The sequence below is a fragment of the Columba livia genome, chromosome 6 (assembly GCF_036013475.1).
Source record: "Columba livia isolate bColLiv1 breed racing homer chromosome 6, bColLiv1.pat.W.v2, whole genome shotgun sequence".
In the NCBI taxonomy this organism is placed as follows: Eukaryota; Metazoa; Chordata; class Aves; order Columbiformes; family Columbidae; genus Columba; species Columba livia.
The window spans coordinates 33,041,712-33,068,797 of NC_088607.1; the positions used below are offsets into that span (position 1 = coordinate 33,041,712).

General features: G+C 38.6%; 1 protein-coding gene across 7 annotated transcripts in view; it reads right to left on the bottom strand.

Moving 5' to 3' along the window:
• Positions 1–27,086, bottom strand: part of JMJD1C (jumonji domain containing 1C) — a 161,381-nt gene that overhangs the window by 104,637 nt on the left and 29,658 nt on the right. For all 7 annotated transcript variants that reach the window (XM_065068580.1, XM_065068576.1, XM_065068578.1 and 4 more), the window contains one exon: positions 5,002–5,166. In XM_065068580.1, the coding sequence (XP_064924652.1) occupies positions 5,002–5,166 (165 nt within the window). Of the gene's footprint in view, positions 1–5,001; positions 5,167–27,086 lie in introns of those variants that run through there.

The following is a 27,086-nucleotide window of genomic DNA, read 5'->3' on the forward strand; positions in this document are numbered from 1 at the left end:
CCAAACAAACCATACCCATGAGAACAGGCGAAACCCCTGATCCATTGCCCATGCCTGTGTGTCACCTTCCCAGGCACGCAGCTCTGCCTGCCAGCCAGAGCTACCAGCCCCAGCGCATCAGACCGAGTCAAACTGTTTCCTCCTTCGACATCTGCACTGCACAAGCCTGCCCGTTTCTTCCAAAAGGAAAAGGCCAAAATAAGATAATACTTTTAATTCCCCTGTTCTACGATAGTCTCTTCCTTTCTTGTTGCAAGTGCACAAGTTTCTCGTGTGTGCTCCTGTTCAATGCATTCACTTTTCCTTTTCTACAATTCTAACACTTCTTTCCAACCTCTTAGATTCTCCTAGTTCCTTCTCCTGAAAGTACAAACTTATGGTAATCTATCCATCTTAAACTATTTTAATCTTAATTGCATTTTTAATTATCCTTGTTCCCTTATTTTTTTCCCAGATGATGGAACATGCCTCTTAAAATGTCTGTCTTAAATTTATTTCTTTCATTTCTACCTGTACACCTTCAATGATAAATTTTCATTTCAGCACTTTATTGAAGCTTCCCAAACAAAATTAAGAAAAGTCACTCAGTCCACACCTTTCTATGCCTTCAAGTTGATACTGTTAAAAAATTGACCTGCTATCTAAATTTCTACCATGGTGTCCTCTCCTAGTTAATCTATTACCTCGAACTTTTCTTCCACATTATTCTACTATTCTCTAAAATTTCCCTAGTGCCTCAAGTCCTTAGACCCCTCTTTCTCTCTCTCTACACTTTATTTCTAGATATTTTACATGCAATCAGAGAGTTAGTAATGAACTCAAACTGACAGCTCACAGAAGCATTCTGTTCTGTCCACATGAAAACCTTGGCTCCAATTTGTCACCCTGCCCACACACCCATTTCCATCTCCCTTTCCATCTCTCCATCTCCCAGCTGTCAAGGGGGAACCATCATAGTCCTAAAACTTCAGACTGAACTGTATCGTAAGCATGATTTTTATCACTGATCTCTAACATCATAGTACCCAAACTATTTCTACAGTGAGGAGACTAATTTATTACCCCTCAAATACAACTTTCCTTACCTACCACATATCAAACAATTTTACCCATCATCTCAATCACTTCAAAGTTGTTTCCTGAGAAATTAAAAAAAATCAATTTTGCCTATTTTTGAAGTACTGATAATTCTCCTTGTGCATCGCTGAGCCCATCACTTCCCATTTTGGTATCTTCATGACACATACGCTCCCCTTGTTTACCCAAGTCAGCTGATGCCTTCAATTTCAACACCTTATTTAGGCTGCTTTTCTTAATTCCTTCATGTGGAAAGACACACTACTCACTTCCCCTACGTACACTTAAGTTTTCAAAACTCATTTTCATTTTTTCCTACGCTGCCTCTTTGGCCAAGAAGTTTTCTTTTTCATTGACATCTGCAAAGCATCTCCATTACCTGCAGCAAATGACAAGCATTGTTTACCAAACACTCTCTTCCCCAATATCTGGGCTGCATCTTATGCTGATATCACTTATTACCATTCCATTTCTGTAGGCTTCTTGACAGACTTTTCTTCTGTGCTTTTAAATACCCCACATGCAGGGTGATTTCCAATTACATCAGTCAGCTAGGCAGGCAAAAAGTTCTCCCCTCCTCCCAGAAAACCACCTCACAAGAAGGAAAAGCATTTGATTAGAGCATGGTGAAGCTGGGGCACTACACTTCCCCTCTCTCTATCACAGATTTGCACAGCAGCCCAAAAACATGTATCCGGTCATCGTCATGAGAGTGACCCTGATACGACAAAGCATGTTGCTGCCAATAGGACGGGGGCTCATTTACAGTCAACTTTTCACCTTTGGAGTGAATGAAGCAGGAGTCCTACTAAAAGAAATTATTGTGAGAGAAACTCAGTTCAGGGGATAATCTATCCCTCCTCTGTCACCCGATTTCTAAACAAGGAGGAAGAGGCAGTACTTCTCATTTCCTCCCTTTCTAAGCACCTGACATAAAACCTCAAATCTTAAAAGCACAGCTACATGAGGTCAATGGACACTGTACTTTCAAGAACAGATACACTTCCAGGCATTTAAAACCAGCGAACATCTGGGACCAGCTGGCACTCTTGCAATTTAATCTATAAAGTGAAGATTACATTGTAGCACACAATTGAGTAATAAAAGAAATCAGTAATTGTGAAGTACATGGATACCAGACTGATGACTGCCCAAGAAAGCCCCACAGGAAATTACAGACCTTGTCTTTTGATCAGGTTTGAATACCACACAGTAAGTACAAAGCACGTTGATCACAGAAGAGAAGAACAGAAGGTGATAACCATCTAAATAAACAAACACTTTCCATTCACTCCACTAAAGCCAAAAATCCTGTAGATCAGAGGCGTCAAAATCATTTTCACTGGGGGCCACACCAGCCTCACAGTTGCCTTCAGAGGGCCAAATGTCATTTTAGGACTGTAGAAATGTAACTATTCCTATATTTAGCCAGTCCAAAAATGACAATCAGCCCTTTGGAGGCAACCGCGAAGCTGATGTGGCCCCCGGTGAAAAGGAGTTTGACACCGCTGCTGTAGAACTACTGCTACAATATACTTAAGTATTCCTTTGTCACATATACATTAGCATCCAAAATAACGTTGTACCAGAAACTTTTATTCTGGTATTTAATATGAAGGCAGCCAAATACACAAATGATTTTTTCAATATAGTTTGTATGTATGGGAAAAACTGAGACTTTTCCTTTAATAAGTACAGCAAGATTCAGCTTTTCCAAAAAGCATGCATTATTACATCCACACTCAGGACTTCATATAAAAGTGTGGATATTACTATTGCTGTTTGGCAAATACAAAAATGCCACCACCTTTCCCATTGCTTTCCTTTTTAAAATAAGTCTTGTTTTAACAAAACAAAACAAAACAAAGGAAAAACAAAACTCCAAAAGTCCTCTAGCAATCTGAGCATCCTCCCTGTTCCCCAAGGCCTGGCATGCACACTGCAGCTACTGATACAGAGCAAAGCTTTGGGAAGGCTCTGTGTAAGGAATCTCCTCTAACCAGAGTTAATATCCTGTATCCGTACTTTACCTCAAATATGGGTTTTTCTGGAATGAATGACTAGAGGGTTTGACTCAGAGAACAATTGCTAGAACATCTGTAGGCAGGCCAAGTACAAATGCTGAGAACTTGTCATGTGTAACATCTGGAAACTGTGACCAAACAAGCTATTTGAGCCTCACTTTGGACTATACGATTCCAATTTTTTAATTGTAAAAGCAGGAGGCAGATCTTTTATAAACCTTCCTTCCCATGCCTATCAGCTACCTCAAGAACATAAACATTAAAATAATAAAAATATTTATGAGATGAAAGAAAAAAGTGTTTCTGCCTTCTGCTGGACCAGGACAAGTTTGGGTAAAGTCTCTGCTGAGAGGTGTCTAGTGTGCCTAAAACATTTTTGCACGTTAGCAAAGACATACTTTTAACCTGGGGACAGGATCAGCAGCCAGACTAGAACACTTTCTAGAAAAACATCCCTTCTAAACCCAAGAAGGATCTCTATCCTAGAGGGCGAGATTAAAAGCATGTAAAATAGCAGAGTACTTAGATATTAATACTAAATTCTAAGTTGCTAAAAGATTTTAAAATACCCATCTCAATCAAGGAGAAATCAGTGGCTTTAAAAAGCAAATGACATGACTCTCTAAAAGGCCTTGCTCAAGGATATACTAACATAAAACACATAATTTGCCTGTACAAGCAAACATACAAAACAGGCTGTACGTCTAGAAAGGTGGCACATTAGCACAAACATACAAGGCCAGTCAAGTAGAAAAATTAACTGAAGAGGAGGTAAGTTCATCCTAAACCATTTATGCATCTCTTCCAGCACTAAGCTGTCTTGAAGAGCCTGTTTCATGACATTCAACAAGACTGTTGCAACTGCAGCTCCAGAAAAATAACCATGCGACAGCATTTCAGGAAGTCCATCAAGTGCTCACGTATGAGAATACAAAGGGAATACTTAAATGAAACACAGATACAGCTGAAGTCTGGAGGAAAAAAAATATAATCATCTAAATCCATTATGACTACAAATTTATACAAACTCGACACTCAAGTTACAGACACTAAGCTTAATGTCAAATATATCTAAGACTTCTTTTCTTCACCATTTTGACAAATTTGCCGGAGCCCCCTTTCACCTGCCAGCCTGTGAGAAATCTTCCCCAGCTCTTCACAAATCAAAACCATCCAATACAGCAGGTTCCTGAAATCTCATATCCATTTGACTCTTCTCAAGACTTTGACAGCACTACTAGTTTCTTTGGAGAAAAAAGGAATACGTGTTTATTGCTTCTTCGATTATCTCATCAGATCCTTAGTATTCATCAGGTCTGTCTGAAGGCATGTCAAAACCAGACACAACCTCCTAGCAGTTCTCTCAGCAGCTTTAATGTTTGAACACCAATCTAGAAAGAATGGGAGTCACAAGTATCACCCCACAAACCAGGCAAGCAATCATCACCTATTTATTGAGCTTTGCTCACTTTTCTCATCTTTCTGAACTCTGACCTGAATTCTAGATACACTCATCTCCCACAAAGAAGGGATCACAAGCTTAAGGGTTTATTTTTCACCTTAGTTTCAATCCTCCACAGAGGAGTAAAATGTGCCTCTGATAAAGCATCTTACAAATACAGACTTAACTGTGATAAGCGGCATTAGTTCTATGAGAGACTAGTTTTGCAGTCCTCTAAGCCGACTCAAACAATAAGAAGAGTGACTTATCACATCATATTACTACTACCCTTTCAACACAAGTGCGCTTTATTAGTATGTTCTTACCCTTCTCTCACCCTCTTCCCCCTCCACGCTCACCACTTTCCACCACCACTTAAGTAACTTAGATCATTTCCTAAGAAGAACAGAATTGAAGAGATTAAATAGTTTAGTAAATGTAATTGCTTAAGTATCTTACCAGTGCAGGCCATTGAATTTGTTTGATCTTTGATCCCTGAGTCTGGCTTGGGTCCTTTCTTTTTGCCCAGACCAGCTGGTACTCCACCAAGAAGGTTGCAAAATCTTCATAAACTTTAACCCATTCTCGCTTTTCCCATTCAAGGTCATCAAATTCCACATATACCTGGGGAAATTTAAGAAGAAAGGATATGCATTATTACACATACACAGCATGCGTGCATCTACATGCACTTTTGAAATCATGTGGTTTAAAATTAAATGCAAGAGCTTAGTATTACCCATTTTACTGTTATGATATTGAAATTATACAATCAGTTCCTGCACCACAGAACAAACTTTTCTTGGCAGTGCATTTGTGCTGAAGAGAGGAGGGTTACGTTTTCTCGAACATCAGAGTTAACATTGGGTATCTTATCTCATGAATAAGAAGTGTAACGCTAAGTATTTACTATTATAATTCAAGTAATACATACAGTTATTTACATATCAGTAAATGAGTTTCAGGAATACTTCTCATTCTCAGTTCAAATACTTGTCCTATGGCACAAACTGATCAAAGAAACACCACTTCAAGAAAAAAAAAAAGCCATTTGGAACAGAACCATCCCAAGCCTGCAGCCCCTGTCAGTACAAGCAAGCCCAACACTCAGCACCTCACAGAAGCAGCTCAGTTTCTTGCCATTTCTGTCCTTCTGGAATCCCCCTCCTTTGGAGGGAGAGAACAAAACAAAAACAAAAACCACACAAGACACAAACACACACAAGTTCTGTTTCCAGCTACATTAATTTGGAGCAAGCTTGCAACTATTTGATCTTGTGCCATCCCCGTCCTGTAGGTTATACGGTTCTCCCCAATGCACTCTCAGACAACAACCACACTCTCCCTCAGCTGCAATCACTAAGCTAAACTTGCCAAACCTTTTGTCTCCTCTTGTAAAGGGAGGAGGGAGCTCGGAGCCAAAAAGCTATCCAAAAGCTATCTGCATTAGCAAGCACAAACACTTTTAAACCCATGACATTTCCACATTACAGAATTTATTTAAATTTAAAAGTAAAATCAACATAATCAATTAGTTTCTTTTCCAACTGATGCGAAAACTCGTAAGAAACACCAGCTGGCATTATTTAAAAAACCTCACCGCTTGTCACACAAACTGGAGAGGGGAAGAGATGCTCTGCTGCCCTCCTGACCTGCAGCTCTCAGCCGCACCCAAGGCAACTTCTGACACGGGAGTTTCCTCCTCTATCTGCTTCTGAGAAGTTAAATCATAGTCATGGAAATATTCTTGTCTTTTTAACTTTGGTTAATTTTAGGCCTGCAACATACTTCCTTGTCTAGCTTTTACCTCACATTTTCCAAACATGTACTACACAGTGAGCCTTATCTTGTCCTCCTCCTTTCTGTACACAACTTAAACTTGCACCAAGCCTCTTTCCACTCGTGTATCAAAATTCACCATCCCAGGCTCCTCCCCATCACCACTCCTATTTTTTTAACCCATATTACTGTTATTTTATTCCTATACACTCCTTTTCCGTTCCCTCTTTAAAGCACAACATCAAGACAATAGCTTACTACATTACTTTCTTCTATGACAGCCCATTACTGCATCTGCACTTAAAAGTTGTCCAAATAAAAAGTAGTTTCTTCTCCTGTCAAACTACACTCAGTCTATCCATTTATTGTACTGTTCCATCTCCTCACTGCTCTGACTAAACACAGCTATCAGTCACTGCTCACCCGACGCCTTCTCACCCACCCCTTGGCCAAATACTGACACCAAACAGTCCATGTCCCCTTGGCCAAATACTGACACGCAACTGTCCTTGTGCTGCTCGTTGTCGCCAATACCATATTCACTGCCAACTGGTCTTCCCCTCTTACCTCAGATCTCATCTTACTACTTGTTTTCTTTCTTACCTGGCCGTAATTGCCAGGTAGAGCATGTGTGGGATGGTCAGCTGCAATAAATACTGTTCCTTCTGCTTTCCCTCAGGATTCACCGCCTCCACATCTGGGATTTCTGCCTGCGGCCACTCTCTGACATTTCCATCATCCGGGTTGGTCGCAGTCATTGCCCATCACCTTGTTCATCAGCGTCACTACTTTTAACTTTTTCCTCTGCCCATTTCTGTCAGGAAACTACTTGCTAGTCTTTGCGGTAGCATTAGAATGAGCCATATAGGAACAGTTTGTATATAAAACTATCCTCTCGCCTCAATAGTGCGTTATTACAGCCATTGCCTGTTATTCTAATAAAACGTGTAGTAAACAGCAGTAAAACCTCAAAACCAAAAAAGTGTAAATTGACACCTTTCACTAAAAAGCACTTTTTAATAACTTAATTTCTATACATTCATTTTAAAATACTTAGAGTTGCAGGATAATTTCTCAATCAAAATAGAGTTAAGAATAAACACAGTAATGCTTTAAAGCACTGGCAGGAAAGCAGATCATATCTCAAATCATCTTAGCAGTGGTATCTTGTATTTACAGCTACTTTGAACTCTTCTAAAGAGAAATTCATTTCTGCAGTTGATCAAAATTTAAAGACAACTTTCAGTGACTGTACAGTCAAAAATCATCTTATAAATGCACTTTTCTCCTGGGTCCTCCTCCTGCAAATTCCACTCATATTTCAGACCGGTCAAATAATTCCATTTTAATATCCGAAAAAACATTTTGCTTGGGCAGTCTATAACAGAGGTTAAGCACCAGACCTCACACAGCAGTGAATTAAAGAAAAACAAGGAGAATCAAATGAATAAATGTTTTTGAAAAACACAGATAAGTCTAAACCAGAGTTCACAGTTTAGAAACTGCCACATTAAAACATACTGTGTCTCCTGGGCACTTGCCAAAACTTGTGGGTAACTGCGATACAATCTAGTGTTTGTGTGCAAGTTTTGCACCCCAAATAACCCAAAATCCAGTGCAACGACAGTGGGAGTTATTGCTGAGCTATCTGCAGAGTCTCCTGGCACAGTATAATTAGATCTTCAAAGGAGCAGTTCCAAGAAAAGTGGAGAATGGAGTGTGGCGCAGAGCCAGCTGCCATTGCCCGGGGCACCATATTCCTCCTCCACCACCATCCACACACAACCTTCCTTGGGAATTGCTCCTGCCAGCTTCCACCACACTCACGTTTCCACGCCAAGACTATTAACTATCTGCTGGCTTTTCAAAGCTCATTTTTGAAAGGCAGAAACAACACAGATGAAATGTAGAGCCCAATCCTTCAACCCTTCACACCCCCCACACCCCCTCTTTTTTTTTTTTTTAGGAAATACTTTACCTAAATCAAGAAAATCCATTATTATTTTTATAAGGCAACAGTAAAGCCTCTAAAGAACAGAGGCTTTGTATTTCTCTGCACACTTATCTACCACACAGAGAAAAGCAGTATCCCAAGCAGCACAGTTTATGAAAGAGAATAAGAAGGGGAGAGAAGAAGGAAAGGAAGCAATCCAGCAACCTATGCCAACAAAATAAAATGTGGAGCCAAAGTTAGACCCCCTAAGGAACGCAAAGACTGAAAATATTTAATCCTTATTGCTTTACTGATGAAACTCTGTACAGCAAGAAACTCTACAACATTTGCCTCCCTAAGAATGAATGTTGATTTTGAGATTTTTCAGCCAAATTTTCCTTCCTTGCCTTGTCAGCTATACAGGAGTTTGTGTTCCCAGAGTGGCTCAAGTCTTCTCACTGCATATGCATTCACTTGTATAAAAACAAAAAATTCCCACTGGGATGATATTATATTTATAATTGGCATTAATGTGCTAATTTTGTAACTCACTACTATTTTCCAACAGGAAACAGCATAAGCTTTTAGGATGCTTTTCCAAGTAAAGCAAGAGAACAAATTAATTTCCAACCAAGTCAGCCAAACAATTGCAACAAAGTATTGCTGTTTCAAAGCCAAAACACAACAAGCACGGTAAATTCTCTACACGCAGTGCTGTGATCCAGAGTTTTCCAGTCACTTCTGCTCCAAATAAGTACAGCTGACCAAACAAATTCTGAAACGCTGTAAGCTGTCACAAAAACCAATGTGGACTTCTAACAAATTTGACTTACAAGGCTAAAAAGCACAGTTCATGTAACCCCCCCCACACTACAGCAGCATCCACACTGCCCATCCAAGGGTTGACTTGAGGGCAGGTTTGCCCTGCTGAGAGCTCCAGGCAATACAAGAATCACTCAAAACCTGCACCATTTTAAGGCAAAGTAACGTCTAGTAACAAGGAGACAGAGTGCTGTATAGCATTTATTTATGAAGTTTCCAACCTGGCGTGCTAAAGTGATCCATACACCCAACTGATTTGTATTTAAACAAATACAAGCTCTTTTTTCTCTCCTACGGTAGGAGTGTAGAGTTTCCTCTTTCTCACCTAAAGATCATTAGCAAAATATTTATTACTAGAAAACAATCAAGCAGTCTTTCTTAAAAAGTATTTAAAGAGGCAAAAAACCACACCTCTACGTTTGTACCACATCAAATAGTCTTTCATCAACACAAATTGGGCTACCAACTTAAAAGGTGAATGCCAGGACACAGCACACTGGCTTTCATTCCTAACATTTTTAAATTAAAACAAAGAGACAGATTATTACACCCTGTGCAACTATAATGCATATTAACTTTACATGCCATTATTAAGAGTTGAGAAGTCAAAACTCAGGTGCTAAAAATTATCTGTGGAATTCAAAAGTCTGAGTTACACAACTTAAAAGGCAGACCTAAAACTCTTAGCATGTGATCAAATACCACAGACTACTTGTCAATGTACCAACATTGTGATGTATGGCCAGGTAAATACAAGAAAGTAAACTCTCTATGTAATATAGCAGAAGGTTACTTGAAAAATATTAAAGTATTAAAAAAAAAAAACCACCTTTCTTCAATGACAATAAATATTTTACAAGGGGTGGAGGGTTCTGCTTTTAAAGCCCAATGTACCATCAGAGGAAAAAAAAAGTTCCTGTCTGATGCCTCCAATTTATACATAGTAACTAAGAGAATCAGAAACTACATCACAAGATGTCCAGACAAAATTCCCAAATTGGTAAATTCAAATGCAAGTCCAAAATATCACTCCCCATGTTCTCCAGCCTTAACGGCAACCTGCACACTTTAATTTTACAGGATGTTTAAGAATGGCTTATTTTCTCAGCCCAGTGAAGAGGGTGCATGAAGTTTCCCAATTTTGAGAGAAAAATCTGCCTTCAGAGAAGAAAATGCGAGCAGCCCGCGCCCCCAGGGCTGCCTGCTGCGAGCCCGGGTATCCCACACCAAGGCAGCACGGGCAGGGATGCGGGTCGGGAAGCGGCTGGAAGGTTTTGCAGATGGGAACCCCACACGGCTCCAATCGCCCTCTTACTGCCGCCGGGCTCTCTGAGCATCGTGTGCAGTTGAAAATTAAAATGAAGTACAACAAACTTCGCCAACTACTTATTGAGATGGATGCGACTGCCAAGTGTCTTACTGGTATAAACTACAGCGAGTTGTGAGTACGTAGGGAATGGAGCCAATAAGAGTGTTTTTATAAAACTTAATCTTCCCATCCTGTTCCCAACACCCTTGCCTTCTCAGGTTTTTACAGATTGTTTCTTTGATGGAAATGGCATTACCCAGCAGTCAAGTCTTTCTAAATATATCTTTAACTAATCAAATGCAATCAAAGCACAATTTACTCTAAAGCAAAACAGCTTAACACAGTAAAATTATTACTGTGTTATACAACTGCTACCCATTTCCGCATGGAAAAGTGGTGAAATAGCAACCAAAGACAGCAGTAGGGCTTTTTGTTGAAGAAAGGGCTTGCAATGCTTTTCCATGCTACCAAAATGCCCCCAATCCTTCATATGAGCATTTCATAGTGACTCTACATTAAAAAGAACTCATAAAAGAATCATCACACCCTTTCCTTTCTACACTTAAATGCTATATACATTTGCATTTTACAAACTTTTCAAGCAAAACAGTACAGAAAAAAAATACAAAGAGTATTTGAAAATACGTTGGTATCAGTCCATGCAGCATAAAAACACCCACAACCACCGGAATAATGGCAATAGAGCGGCGGTCTTAAACTACAAAATTATTTACGATTAAAAGATGGGGTTTATTGCCTCCATGTATTCTTAAAAACAGCCAGCATTTTTACTGCCAATCAGACATACTCATTCCTAAGTACAGAAATTTGACTTACATCTGTAAACATGAAGGTATTTACTTTCAACAAAGAAATACTAAATGCACTGTGTGTGTTTTTAGCAAGGGTGAGTAGAGACACCCCCAATGCCATGGGAAGTCTTTAGAAGACCTGAAAATGTTCTTGATAAAACTGGTATGTGTTACTACCAAACTTCTACAATTCTTCCACCACTTATGGCACTTAATAGCTTGTCTCAAAAATGCAAGAGCTCTGCATCAAACTCTCAAACACTATAAAATAAAAAGCTGTAGAATCAGATACATGTTTTACAGGGAAGAACACTCAAAGCTCCTTAGAAGATGGGACAAGCTAATAGTGGTGGTTATTTTATGCTATTTCAGCACTTAAAGAAAAACCATGAAATTCTTTGAACAAATTTTCAAATCTGCACATCTGTTTTGATTATTTGTGGAGCTTGCATGCAGTAACAGAAACTTAATGGCAGAAAATTTCCTTTTCTCTCAAATGGAAAGAGAAAGGCCTGCTACTTTTGGATGATCTGTGGAAGTCAAAAGGACAACTCCTCAAAGATGAATTTCCCTTTGAAACAGCCTCCTACCATGAAACATCATACTCATTATTCCAAAGGCTTAAATTCTGGTTATTCAAAGGAAAACGGCACAGGTGTAGTATCCCAGAAGCAGTCCTCAGCTACAACCTGGGAAGCTGCAGTGTACCAAAGATCATATTAAGGATATTAAGCCTCTGGTGTTTCAGAACTGCCTGGAAATCTTTTTCTTTTTGCAGTGTGACGGCTCTGGGTCTGTCCAGCAGGAATGGACCAACACTTTCTTCCCTGTAAACCACCGCATACCAGCATCCAGCTACAACTCCTCTAAAATATAGAGAGACAAGCCCTCCAAAACCACTACTTTCATTACTGAGGTAAAACTAAAACCCTTGCTCAAGACACACAGTGACAGACACACACGCTGCGGCCAACACTGCTCAAAACACTTCAGACATGGAAGGATGAGGACGACAGTCCTGCTCTCAACAGGCTCCTGAATAAACCGGAGACACAGACTTGCTGGAAGACACGTCAAATACACGCCATGTGCAGGAGGGAACAGGACCAGATGTACCAAATACATGCTTCAATAAACATGAATTTTCAAGGTAGGTGCCTTATATAAGCTTTAAAATTTAAAAAGCCTACAAACACAGAGAGGCCTTCAAATACAAACATACATTTATCTCAGAGAAACAGTCATCTCAAGATGCATTATGGAGGAATAAACATACCAATTATCAATATGTACGGTTTACGGATAATTTTGAAACCATAGTTCTGCATTCTCTGAACTGCACGCTTGAACGCTGACAATAAAGTAGCTTTTGCAGAAAAAAAAAGCAGAGAAGAACGGCTGCAAAACTAAAGAAAAATACCAGTACTATTTCAACAGGCAGCTGCAGTCTGTAGCTTGGATTGCTAAGCAACCAGCACATCGTGTGGAGCACAAAGTAAGATTGCAGGGAAGATGACAGAGTATAAATAAAATATCCTACTTGGATGCCTCGATATCATATTTGAAAAACAAAACCATTTAAAGCATGCATGCATCTTTCATCCCTCAATTTAAAATACATATTCTGAAGAGAAAGGTGAAGGGAGAAAACATGAACTAAAATGAATTGCATGAAAAAAAGTATTTATTGGATGTGATTTAGTGCTTTGAATTAGTTTCTCAAAAAAGACTTGTCCCTGATAAAAAAGATTTTGCACTCCTGTGGATTATCTATTTTAAAAGCTATTTGAATCACTTAGGTATTTAAACGATTTGACATAGCTATTTCGCAAATCTTTTTCCAAATTCAGACCTTCACAGCAAAATGAAGTGACACGCAAAACAGAAATTAAATCATAACTGTACTGGACTTCCAAAGAAACTAAAGTCAAGTAGGCCCATTTTAAAAATGTTTTAGTTGCCAAAAATACAATTAATTACTCATTCAAAATGAGAAATAGAAGTGACTTATAATTTTAAGAAAGCATGAACCATTAAATCATAGCAACAACTAGATAAAATACATACACATTACACAAAAACTTCCTGGTCCTTCAGGCTTGGGGGGAGAAAATCTTTCAAACTCTCTTTGCCCTTACACAACATAGGCAACTTTTCTTACTGTATCTAAATTTCTAAATGTTAATTTCTGAAAACAATTGTTAAAAAGCATAGATACCATAGAAAGCATAAATATTCAATTTAAAAACAGAGGTAATTTTGGTTTTGGATCAGACATTTGTGATTTTAGATAAGGTGAAGATGAAGTTTGTCTAGCCAGTTATTAGTGAACACCAAGCACTACAGGAGGCTGAATTAAAGTGTGTGGTGAAAAGGATAGGTTACGTTCTAGTTAAAATTTGTTATTTGCTATTGTTCTTCATCCCCAAAATCTGAATTAGCTACAAACACAAATCTACATCTCTCAAGCCTTAAGCTAACAAGGTACAGCTGTAAAGCCACTCACTGGGCAACAGGACAACTTTAGTCCTCCTGGAACAGTCTGAACACACACAACTGGAAGTTAAGGAGATGACCAGGACCTGAGCAAAGAGCTACGATGATGACATGAGCTTCTGTGATGTTTCACTGCAGCGGAACAGCCCAAACCTGAACCATTGCTACAGGGAATCAACAGAAATGCTGAAAGCACAGGGCTTTCCCCACTTCTACCAAGACAATGCCATTAGCTACCTTCAATAGGTGCAGAGCCAAAATAGTCATCTTCCCAAGGTGCCATGGACTAACCCCTAGACTAGACCAGACCTAGAAGGATGCACCAACAAACCGAGATTCAATCTGTTTTGTACACTGCTATGAAAAGTGATGTCCTCCCAAACCCACAGCCTGAATAAACATCATCTTTTTCAACAGCTGTTTTTTCTTTGAGGTCCAACAGAAAAGGGACTTTAAAATAAAAGCAGGGATTTGTGTCGAACTTTTGATATCTGTACCTTGAAATCCAGCCTAGGGAAAAAGGCCAAGTGCCTCTCGGTTGCCACATCATTGTCCTGACAGCAGGACAAACCAACCAGAACTGGGCTCACAAACAAATTCCTTTTTGTCAGGGACACCACAAAGACATCGGCAAAGCTTTAGCACAGTGACAGACAACACCAGAGGATGTCGGTCAACAGATTTTGTTTGTACCAGAGACATTTTCTCAAGGCCTAATCATACTAACAGCAGGAACACAATCAGACCACCTCACACTGTCCTTTGGTCAGCTTACAGGAATGAAGAGAATTGTGGATAAATATTAAAAGAGTAATTGGGAAACCAAGAGAAAAGCTCACCTACCAAATAGAGACAGTATAGTGTATTTTTTATAAATTATTATCAACTACAAAATGATAATTTTCTGTGTTCTGACAACAATACAATATTTGCTCTTATAACCAAGACAATTAACCTTAAGCAACGAGACAACCAAATAAATCTTATCAAGTAGACAAGAAAACAGTAACAATTAAAAAAAAAAAAAATTAAATCGTCAAAGGCATCAAGACAAGAATCCTGAAAGGTTACAGAAATTTAGTGAAATATATATGTACTTCATTGATTATCCACTCAAATATTGGAAGACATTTTTCAGGTGTTTTTACCTTCATAAGAGGACTAGAATATTTGAGTAGGGAAGTTAGTGTACTATATCAATTACTTCAAAGCCTTAACTCTTATCAGAGAAGAACATTTTACTGTCTTAATAGTAACTTGCTGTCCTCTTTCCTCCACTTAACACACTATCTATAACCACAGTCTGCAAACTGTTTCTTCTAGTCCTGCCTAACTCACCTCTAAGCAGTATAATAAAGGCAAACAGTTTTTAAGTTCTTCCTAGCCGAGACATGGAGGTATTTCACTTCTGCTGTTGCTTTCAATTTTTACTTTTGGAAACCTGAATTTTTAAAGTCTTCTCCTTTAGTGCTGTGATTGTATTCAGTGCTATCTTACAAGCTGAATGACTTTTTAAGTTGTCGTCAGAGACAGCTTCTTGTTACCATTGTTACCATTCCAGCCTGTGAGTTTCAATCTCCTCTGCAAGTCATCTTTCAGAACTACATCTCTATTTCCTTCACATTGTTGATCTAGTCCTTCACACTGGAGAGTCATTACGCATTCAAAAACAGAATCATATAACCTTCCTGATGTAGCTAAAATCTTAAAGACACCTGCTAACAAAGGATTCATAAACAAAATTTAGACAAGTCTACTTTCCTATAGATTAACTGCAACATTAGAGAAGGAAAAAAAAAATCTATACTCATAGGCTGAAGCTTCAAAGGATTAAAACTCTTCAAGTGTACATGACTTTCCTTAATTTTCTGTTTGATAACAAGTTGCAAGGCTGGACTTTATAGAGAAGAACTGGGTGATCGCAATTCACAGCACACCCATGCCCAAATCTCCACAAACTGGGACTAAGGTTCATTCCAACTCAGAAGTGAGGTACCTCCAAGAGATATCTTTCTAAAAGGCCAGAGGAGATTAAGACTGGGGTGGGGGTACATGTGAGTGCACAGGACATCAGGAGACATCCTGCCAATATTAAACAGTATTTTGGGAGCAGAAGGATGAACATAATCATGGCTTCCTGGGTTTTCTACCTGTCTTAATCATGTCCTCAACCTCTTCTCTGCCATAGTGGCCACTCCTCCATCACAGATATCTGAAATTTATGACCAAAAACAATTACAATTCTATAAATAATATGTAAACTGTAAAGAAATACAGCAGCACTATAAGTCACTTAAGCAATCATCTTTTCCATTGCACAGTCTAAACAAGATGTTTTACATCAGAATGAGGCCTCATTAGTAATGGACACAGACAATTTGGTCCCAGCTTAACCAAATACTCATCTTCTGTCAATGTTATTTCAAAAATCTTCTAGTAGTTGTTGGTTTGCGGTTTGGATTTTTTTAAACGAACACACACACACACTTTAGACATTGATACTGAATGGGAAGTTTCTGCACTCGGTTAATGACAGTGGGCAAGTCGCAATCTCCGTGCTCTGGTACCCACACTCGAGAACAGGAATACAACCACTTCAGCCCAGTCTTGACTGTTTGACCACAAATTCTTTGTGAACTGAGATAATACATTTACATGATACCAAATGTAATGGAGTTCAAATATCAGTGGGTTTCCAGGTGTGCCTGAGGTGCTACAACACACACCAGGCTGGATCACAGAAATGAAAAGAAGACCTGCTCCTGAACAACTGCCCACTTTGTTGTGGCTGCTGCGAAGGCTACAACACAGGAAGGACGCTGCAGATCAATGGAATTATTGACATGCAAAAGCTTCAGGAATATAAGGGTAGAAAGCACTTCAGGTTACAGAAATATTTCATAAAATGTATGTAAAAACTCATTCTCAACATGTTTGTCTGCTAGTGCTTTTCTGAAGATACACTTTGCTCTGACATTTAACATTTTTTGTCCTGCAAGAAAATTTCTCAAGTATGTAAGGAAGGTTGTTCAACCTTTTCTATCTTATTAGCTGACTTATTTTAGTACAATTCTCCAAACTACAGAGAAATGTTTGATTTTTACCTCAATTGCAGCATTTTAAAAAACCAAACTAACAGCATACCTTTTTTTTCCAGTTACAAATTTTCCTAGAAATCTCCAATGTACAACTCAAACAAAAAAAGTGAAGGAAACACAATGTTATGCATTTTCTGCTCTCCTAGTAATTTCTTGCAAAGATCTCTTCAAGGAAGAACAATAGATCCATTGATAACACCAACAGAACAGTAGATCCAACACAATCAAACCCTTAATGCTTAAGCCTAGAAGTTAAGGCAATGACTATACATCAAAAGCAGCCTAATGAACCACATAAATAACCTTAATTACTGCATTAGCTACCTCTGGGTAACTTACTGGTGTAAAAACTCAGACATTCCCTGTAACAAGAGCACGGATACTATTTTTTTAATAAATGGCATTTTAAAGGTGATGATGATGACAAATCAAATGAAAGTTTGTTAATGAACAATGATTCCATAGGCTGGAACTACAAGAGCTATGCCTGGGATTAAAAAACAAACCATCCTCCCTGCAATTCAAAATGCATGTGGCAGAGAAGAGAATAAAAAAGCGTTAATTCAGAACTGTATGTAATTTGCTCACCATCTGTGCCAGTTCCTGGAATAAAAAAAAATAATGTTTGCTGTATGTTCAAGGCAGCTTTTAATGCTAGAAATTATACATATGATAAATGAACCTACTGTGTTGACTCAGATATTTATAAAAGTTACTTAAATCCTTTATAGAATTGAACAATTAAATTGCAAAGCCTGAAGTACAAACACAAGGACTAGCAGTCTTCATCTCCTCCTTTCTTCCCTTTATTTCCCCACCATCACCTTGCTGATTTAAAATTAAGATATAGTTCTACGTATCCCCTGATTCAACCATTGCTATGTACAAAAAATGCAGAACAACTTCCTCCAGATTTTTAGCCCTAATGATGCATTTGCAAGTTTATTTTTGAGGAGCTCCTTGTAATTCTGATAATCACTTTAACTTAGAATTTAATTGGAAGCTTTAAAGAAACGTGGCAACACAAGCAAGTTCTTCTTTGTAATAAATATTAACACACCTCATCTACTTCAGGTTTTCTGAATGGCAAAAACATCTTGAAAACAAAACAAACACAAACTGCAACGGACCGTGAACCTACTGCTTCAGTTATACAGAATACAGACAAGGCCTCAGGAAAACATTCAAGTAACTAAGGGGACCCTTTCTGACCTCCAGAGGTAACTCAAGCAACCACAGCCCTCCCTGAGTGAACTTGCGTTTAACAATGCTATTGTATTACGATAAATAGTGCAAGAGAAAATATAGCATACTCACATGATACTTGTTCCCATTCCCCTTGAGAATGAGAAATCAAATTACTGTTCAAGCTAAGGGACACAAGTACTCCCTTCAGTAAAATGAACACGCTGTAAGACATTTTTTGACTGAAGGAGTCAGCAGCTGCAGAACTCTTAGTGGTGGAAGACAACTCAAGTATTCATTGATCATGATAAAGAAATGAATCTGTTTTCAAAACATACCAGGGACCGACAACTAAGGTTTCTACCTTTCCTTACCTAATGCCTTCTGCTTCACTGTATGGACTACTTAAAATCTGGATTTATTTCTAACAATCCATCTCCCTTCCTTGGAAATTATATGTATAATATACCTTGTACTGCAGCAAACTTATTATGAACGAGAAAGGAACAATTCTTACTCGTGAAATTTCACTTAATGTCCAAGACAAAAATGCAAAGAGATGTCTGTCTTCTACTGTTAAACATTAATATTGCAATAAACTAAAAGAATATGCAAAATACTTTTGAAAGCAATGTTCATTATTGGCTTTCTCACAGCATTTGGTATTTATTTTACTGTGATACGAATACCTCACATCATAATCTATTAAAGAAATTAAACATAGCCAAGGTCTGCAATCATATAACTGCAATATACTTTGAATAGATAATAGTTCTCAACATCACAAATACACGTATGAGTATTTTTATCCAGTGTATGTATGAAAACTGCATGGAGAGGAAACAAAACAAAACAACAAACCACACACACACACAAGTGCCATGTTTTTCTCTCATGCATTTCGCTTCCCACAAAACCAGTAAGGCCAAGATGCTTTATTCCCCAGTCACTTCATGGAAAAAAAGAGGGAGGGTGGAATTCTTAAGTCACTCTCTTAGGATGGGAAGATCACTGATGAACCAGACAGAAACAAACATCTGACCCACTTGGGGAATCAGTCTCCCACTACCTCATGTTTAAATCAGGAGATGAAGGCTGAATAAACAAGATTCAGGAGTAACGCTAAATGCGCTACACACAGGCAAGGAGAGCTTTTCTGGTTTGGGTCATACGAAGAGATTGGAATATTGCATACATCAAAAAAACCCATAATATGATTTGGTACATAGATCATTACATACCAAAATGAGCTGCCAAGGAATCTTGGCACAAATTCATGGGAATCATAAAAATAAAGAAACATACCTGACAAGTTCCACAACACCAGAAAAATTAAGTGTTCTTGAGCACTGAGAGCAAAGGGCAAGGATTTCCAGGCTTTCTAACGTGTGTGACTTCTCTTACCATCACATCCCTTCCTTTCTAACCTTCAATAAAAAACTCCATATATCCAACAGCATACACTTTTGCCCAGGAGTCCAGAATTGCAGAGCTGGTTGTTCAGTTAAGACTACCCCTTCATTTCAGTACAGGCTGGTTTCTTAATATGTTTTCTGTACCCAAGAAGCTAATTAAAAAAAAAAAAAAAAAAAAAAAAAGGAAAAACCCCACAGTTCCCCCCAAACAATGCACAAGTATGTAAGATATCTAATGCCAAGACAAGACTGAACCTTTTGCAATTATTTGATTTTTAAATTGAAAACCAGAACTAGGCAACAGTCATGATTTTTTTCATATTAAACCTCTAATCCTTTAAATAATTTTTCTTCCCACATGCAACACACTGAAAAACAATTGTAGAGCTCTGAGGAAAGCCAGCACCTGCAGGAAAGGGTTTAATCTGGCAACTGCTGGTGCTGTTGAGTTATTCATCACATAAATCTCTTCCGAAGTCCCACCTCTTTCCTGTAGTTCTACCCGTTATAGTTTGAGAAAACAGACCTCGTTTCATGCTAAACTCCCACCGCTAAGCAGCTGAATCTCCTATGTTACTTGGGATACTGTTCGTGAGAGCAGACTCCACATGGAGTCATGCAACATCCTGTTGCAAGCCAAATGCTCCAGATGGGATCTGTTTCACTGCTGCCTCCCCCTCCCCAGCTCATTTGAGCTTGTTCTTTTTTCTTTGAAAGCATTTACCCCAAACTGATGCTCTAACAGCATGCTAAAGTTGACCTTTGAAGAAAAACTCAGACAAAGCAAAACTTACTTAAAATCTAAATGTCTTCACTGAAAAAAAATAAATTATCAAAATATTTGTATTAGCTAGCTAGTTTGCAAAACTACATATATAAGAAAATAAGTGATTCTATGCAGCTTTATAGTGCAGGAAAATCTGCCTTGTTTCAGAAAGTTTACTAATCATCTAAAAGCTTAACACTGTCACGCACGTTACTAATCTAATGGAAGTTCTCATCGACATAACAAGGAAAAAACTGTCTAGTCTGCTGATCACTCTGAATGCTGGCAATTTCTCAAACATCTGCTAAAGGTCAGATTTCCACTGCATGGAAGCAATCAATGAAGCTACACAACACTCCCAGCGCCATTGGAAGTGCCAAACAAAGACCACTGTTTTACATAAGCAAAGAAACTCAGCCTGAAATCTTCCAAAACACTGGCAGCAAAGTCTTCCCTCCCTCGCCACATAGCACTGGCTTACCTGGCAATGGCTGTTAACGTTTATTCTAGCGTTGCTTTTTATAGCAGAAACTGAGTTACTAAATGCTAACACATTTTCCTGCATTATTAAATAATGTTCAGCCAACACCACATACAGAGGGGAAAAAATGAACATATATTTAAACAAAAGGGGGGTTTACTTAAATAAAAACATAAACAGTTTCAGAAAACTGAATATTCACACATTTGGTGCCTTTGTTTAAACTCAGTGACTTCAAAGAAACCCTACGCTACCGAGTTCTAAAAAACAGGGTTTAGAGTTAAAACACAGCCTGAAATCATAAAATTCTGCCCTAAAATCCTTACTAAGCAACCTCAGAAATATAATCCAAATATCCCAACAGATTAGGGAATTGTTGGCTTCTACTAAAAACAACATCCTCTGTATTTCAGCAGCTTATCACATGCCATAAAAGCAGAGCTTTAGCAAGAGCCTACATCGAAGAAATAAGTGATCAATTCTGATGCTGCTGAAAAGCTGAGCTTGTTCTATTTTTACAGATAAAGTATTATTTTATACATAGATAATCTGGTATTGATTTACAAGAAAAGCCTTCTGCACACAGGAGAGAAGGGCCAATAACAAAGCAATCTGATGGAATTCAGGGTTGGTGTGTTGGTTTTGGTTTTTGTGATTGTGTGATCTTCAAACTACATTTTTAGGCTCGGCAGATCAGAGCAGAACTACCAAGCAGCACCATCCGTGGGTCAGAGGAGGTGTTATCCTGGGTGGAAATAGAGGACTGCTCTGAGCCTGGGAGAAGGGACCAGGCTCACTGCAAAGTGGTGTTTTGTGACAGCAGTGGCCGAACAACAAAAACACAAATACCTACCATGAAGTTTTAATGGCATGATAAAACTTGGTACTATCCGAGACACAAAAGTGAAGTTACCGAAATGAATTTAAATATGTCTCTCAAAGAAGAGACTCTTCAAATTTATTTTATTAAAGCTGAATAGCAAAAGACTATAGGATATTTCAAGGAGAGGGATATTTCTTCATACTCATTCCACTTAATATTTGAAAAATGCCTTCTCCATTGCACAACCTTTTTTTCACTACTATTTCTTGCCTCACCTAGCTGTCGGTGTTTGGGCTGACCCCAGTTTTCTGGGACACTTAGGGGTACGGAGGTTTGTCACACTCAAAAAAAATATAAGGCAGTGCCAGAAAGGCCCATCAGTTTCCAGCTGTCTCCTAAATTTCAGTCATTTAACCGTCTCTCCACTCAAGACTAGCCAAGAAAATGAACAAACATTTGTACAAGATGCTTCAGTGAAGAGCACAATGACCAATCAAAGTTTCTATCACGCCCTATGTTTCTTCCAGAAGGTCTGTACAGCTGGCAACAAAGGGGTTTCCTCAAAGGGTGTTCAAAGGCAGCATGTCACCCATAAGGCAAGAAGCATAACAATATATGTGTCAAAAGCAATTCAGTAGAAGTACCATAGATCAATAATATCCTATAACCTTGATGGCTTGCAGAATTTAGGTGCTTTTATATGCAAACATTAGCAATTGCATTAACATATTTGAGTACAGTTTTTATTTAAACAAATATCATACTCAAAAAAGCAGCCTGGCCAGATGGGAATATAGAATATATACGAGCCCAAATTACTTAGATCACATCTCCATATACATGCACGTGGGAGAATATTGGCCTGGTATTCCTATTACTTATGCTCCTACAGAAGGGAAGACGAAGTCATGCTTAACTCTCAGTACTGAAATGGAACTGTATCATAAATAGTCAGCAGAATTTACTTTTGGAAAAGATACTAAACAAGGTTAGTTTCTCCAGTTTTTCAGTACAAGTCGATTCACCTCTACCTTAGAGAGGTTTTAAGCCATTAATGCCACTTTCTGGAGGTTTTTTGATGACATAGTATTAACCCCACAAAGCAGTAGGTTAAGAGAGCAAGTGCCTGTAATGCCTGACAAATGTGACCTAGATATGCAGAGTGTACCTACACTACCTTTACTGATTTAGTGTACAGCTTGGATGTTAGCCAACAAATGAGGGAGAGAGATGTCAGAAGTGAGCTAGAAGATCTGCAAAGACCAGTTTTATGAGCGCAGGCCAACTGCCAAAGCATTTACTTTGAACTCCGTGTTACCATGGCTACAACAGCTTAAGCCCAGCTCAAGCACATCTGCTCTGCACTACACATCCAGACTTGTCATCTTGCCCCGCTTTACTCCCTAACATGGGTCACTCGCACCGCGTTTAGAGAATCCACTGAGAAGCAAATTATTGAAGTCATCAGTAACAACCCTGAGTCCCAATGTCACCTTGTACCAGCGAGTGAACTGTACTAGAGAAGTCACAAATTTACTCATTAAGCAGAGGGAAGAGAAGAAAAAAGGTGCCTAGATGCTGCTTCCAAAAGAGCTGTATAGTGAATGACTAACTCAAGAAAAACACTAATAGGTCACCATTAGATAGACACCATCCCAGCTTCAAATAGCTGGGAAGAAGTTCAGTACTTAAATCTAAGATGTAAAGCTTCTAGTCATGCATAACTATAGTTATCCCCTATAGAATTACAGCACTTACTCATTCTGTACTGAATGGATTTTTTTCAATAATTCTCAGAAGTTCACTAGTTCAAAGGCTACAAAATGTTCTTTAAATACGTGCTACCAAAATTGCTCCCAAAATCATCTCCATGTATGTATATTTAAGATTGATATCTTACAGTTTATTTAGTGAAGTGAAAAGGCTATGAGAAGAAATTCAGATTTAGCAGCAATTTTCTCCCATGGCTCTTCAGAGAACGAAGAATAATGTTCTCCAGAGAACCTCTCAAAACAATTGCCCTTTTTCCACAACAACTGCCATTTACTCACACTCTCAGTAGGACGGATGCCATGGGCTGCCTCTGAGCAAAGAATAACTGTTACCTCGCTTTCATCCTTTCTCAAAGTCATCATCTATATCCTCACAGATAGGAAGCCACTTTCTCCCCTGGGGGCAATTGGCTTCATTCCCAGTAGCGAAAACAGAAGGCAAGTAGTGGCCATCTTTGTTCAGGCAGTTGTGGCTTCAGTCAGACTGAAAAATGAGAAGTTGCAGGCACAATGGAGGGAAACATGCTTTGAGGATCCTTTCTCTAATAATTAATCTCAGTCCTAAACATCCTCAAACCTGCTGTATCTGAACCAGCCAACAAGATGGATACGCGGAAGGAGGAAATAGATGCATATCTGAACCACAAAAAAAAAGGAAATGAGAAAATTCAGGAGTTCACAAAACATCAAGAATGAAAATAAACTGCAGGTCCTGTTGCCCTGAGTCAGTGAGGCAAAGCAGCTGTAAATCTGTCTAAACCGCCTCTGCATTCTCCAGTTGCTTTGTATTAATAGCTCCAGAATACATAAAACAGCCATCACACACTGACCCTCCAAATTGCTAAAAGTCTACTTTATTTAACATAGATTCACTCTATAGGGATTTTCTTTTGTATGAACTGGGTAGGAACACTGCCTCCATGGAGTGTGAAAGATGGGTCAAGTCAAAGAAATTGCCAGAAGAGAACTACACAAAGGCTGAGTCAAGTCATTAATTTAGAATCGAAGGAAGCATTTTACTGGGAGAACACACGGGGGACAGACACGCGGATGACACAACACAGACTTACAAAACAACCTTCCTAAGTTTAAAATATGTTATTAATTATGCCTACTGTAATTAACTGCAAATTCAGGTAAATGCAGGCCTTAACAACAGACACGGCCAATTCCATTTTCCTTGATATTTTCTGTTAACAATTGCTCTGCAACAGCCTGTTTAAAATGCTATTCCGAAGTCTATGGCTTTACTGCTCCAGTTGTTTGGTTGACGATTACGTTCTCCCCCTAAATTACCAATATAATTTTCTACCTTAACTTAGCACTCCTTAAGATTTTGCTGCAATGCATTAAAACTACAAACTGTGGCAGGTAGGATTATTCAGCCAAGTCGACAGCATTACTATTTCCTGACATTTCAGTGCTTAATTTTGCAGCCTTTATCTTTAATTACATTTTGCACTGGAATAACAAAGAATACAAAACAATATGAAATGAAACGATACTCTTAACTAGAGCTGCCAAGAGGCTTTTATCTCAGAGATGCCTGAAGGTTTTTGCACTTGAGTTTTATACCTTTTCATTAAACATTCTTGCGTGTAACACTTACAATACTCCCTCCTCTCCCCACCTGCAAGGACATGAACACGCAGTTATAAGAAAGTTTAATAAAAGTATCAAAAATAAAGCAATTTAGAAAGCATAATTAAACTCTAATCCATGGGCATACAAGTAGTTAAATTTCTAGTTAAGCTGTCTGTAAAGGCAGCAGTCTGCAAAGTTAATCGAGGATGCCATACAAGGTAACAATTAGACTAATTTACTCCTTCAGAAGCAGAATGGGAAAGAAGAAAAAACACAAAACTGCCGAAGTCCCCAAACTACCAAGGGAACTAAGAGAAAGTCTGTACTGCATATCCAACAGCCAGAAAGCAGAACACGCGTTTGCACTGCGAGCGCCAACACATGCAGCCAAACCTGCCACCATACACGTGTGGCCTCTCACTTCCCTGGAGATGGAATGGGATTAATGTAACATCTTCTGCTTACGCATAAGAGGAAATTAAATTACCACTTTGTACAGTTCACACGGTACAAAGAATATATTCTTGCGACAGATGCACAAATGCAATAAACCCATGAAACACGAGAAAAAGGTTCTACCACGCCCAAGCTTGCAAATGTCAGATCTCATCAACGTTCCAGCATCATTATCCACCTAGTAATTCACAGACCCTGCAGGGCCAATTAATGATACCTCATGCAGGTGATAAGTTACCAGCATCTGAGACGTTAAACACAGTTGACATACACTCTCTTTTCAGTATAATTGATAAAAACACCAACATCTTTAAGACATTTCTTGAATTAGTAGAATTTTACATATTCATTACACCCAATTATATTCGCAACCTATTAGTGATCAACTCTAAGCACTAGAGATCTACCCATTGCATCAAACCCCGACTCTTGTACACTAGAAAATAAACTTCCAGATGGCAACAGCTACTTACTTTCACAGCTATATAGGTTCTTCCACTCAAGCAGTTCCTCACCAGAAAATGGAGAGGAAACAGACAGCAGTCCCAAGATAACCTGCTTCTTTCTTATTTTTCTTTTCTTTTTTTTTTTTTTTTTTTAAATATGTACAAGTTCTTGATTCGCTGCTGTTCCGTCCTGCATCTGTGAAGTATCTCACCGCTTTTAGTGTTGTGACAATTCCCTTATTCTAGAAACACGAGCATATTCAGGATTGCTTGACAGACAGGCAAGAGTATTGCAATTCCCAAGTCTCACAAGCACGCTCACTTCATTTCTACCTCCCAGAATCAGCATCTTTCCGTATTTCATTGAATACCCAGGCAGCATTCAATTATTTCTCAGAGTAGCATCACATAAACCTACAAACTGTAATCACTGACTTCTTATTTAATTCACCTATCAGCTGGCCCGCCAGTGCAACTTCACAGAAGAAATGAGCTGAGACAAAGCAGCATGATATGGTCAGCCAAATCTGAGCAGGGGTGAGAGGGAAAAAGAAACAAGTCCTGAAAATTAGTACTTCAAGCCTTTTTATAGGGAGCTTTACCCCAGTGTTTCAAAGTCTACCTTCCCAAATTTTAGCATTCAACACTTAACGCAAATAAAGGTACGGATGTAGATACTAAGGTATGCCATAGACAACAATGAATGCTGCCTTAGCAGTTTGCCCGGCTTGTGCAGAGCTCAAGCCCAACAAGCAGAATGGACATATTTCAAGTCGTTAATTCTTACAGAAATCCAAGAAAATATTTAGTTTTTCCTTCAATTTGCAACACAAAGCATCAAAGACCTAACAAAAACAATACTCTACACGGGGAGGGAGAGATCTGTGGTCATTTATTAATTGTTTAGGCTCTGATTTCAGTTTATGCTGCCATCATTTGAAAGGTGATTTAGTCAACACCTGACAGCCGAGAGTTCACAAAGGATGAAGAGATTTCACAAAGTCTGCAATTCTGATTTGTTATAACATATTTCAAGTCTCTCACAGTATTTCAACCGTAAAACCTGAGTTTCTATGACTTCTTCATGCCTGTACACAGAATATTCGTGGTAATGCAATTTTGAATGATGTTACCTGGATGTAGGTAGTTAAAAAACAAAAATCTCAATCACAATCTCCACATGACATATATAAACTGCTTTAGGGATTACATCCTGCTTCATTGTTTATACTGATTAACAAAGGACACACCATCCACATCACTCACTGCTTTCTTATGATTTTCTTTTTTAAACTTTTCTTCCAGAAGCTGAAGTATGTGGTTTCTTATGATACCAAATATATTCTCATCATATTATTCTGAATTTC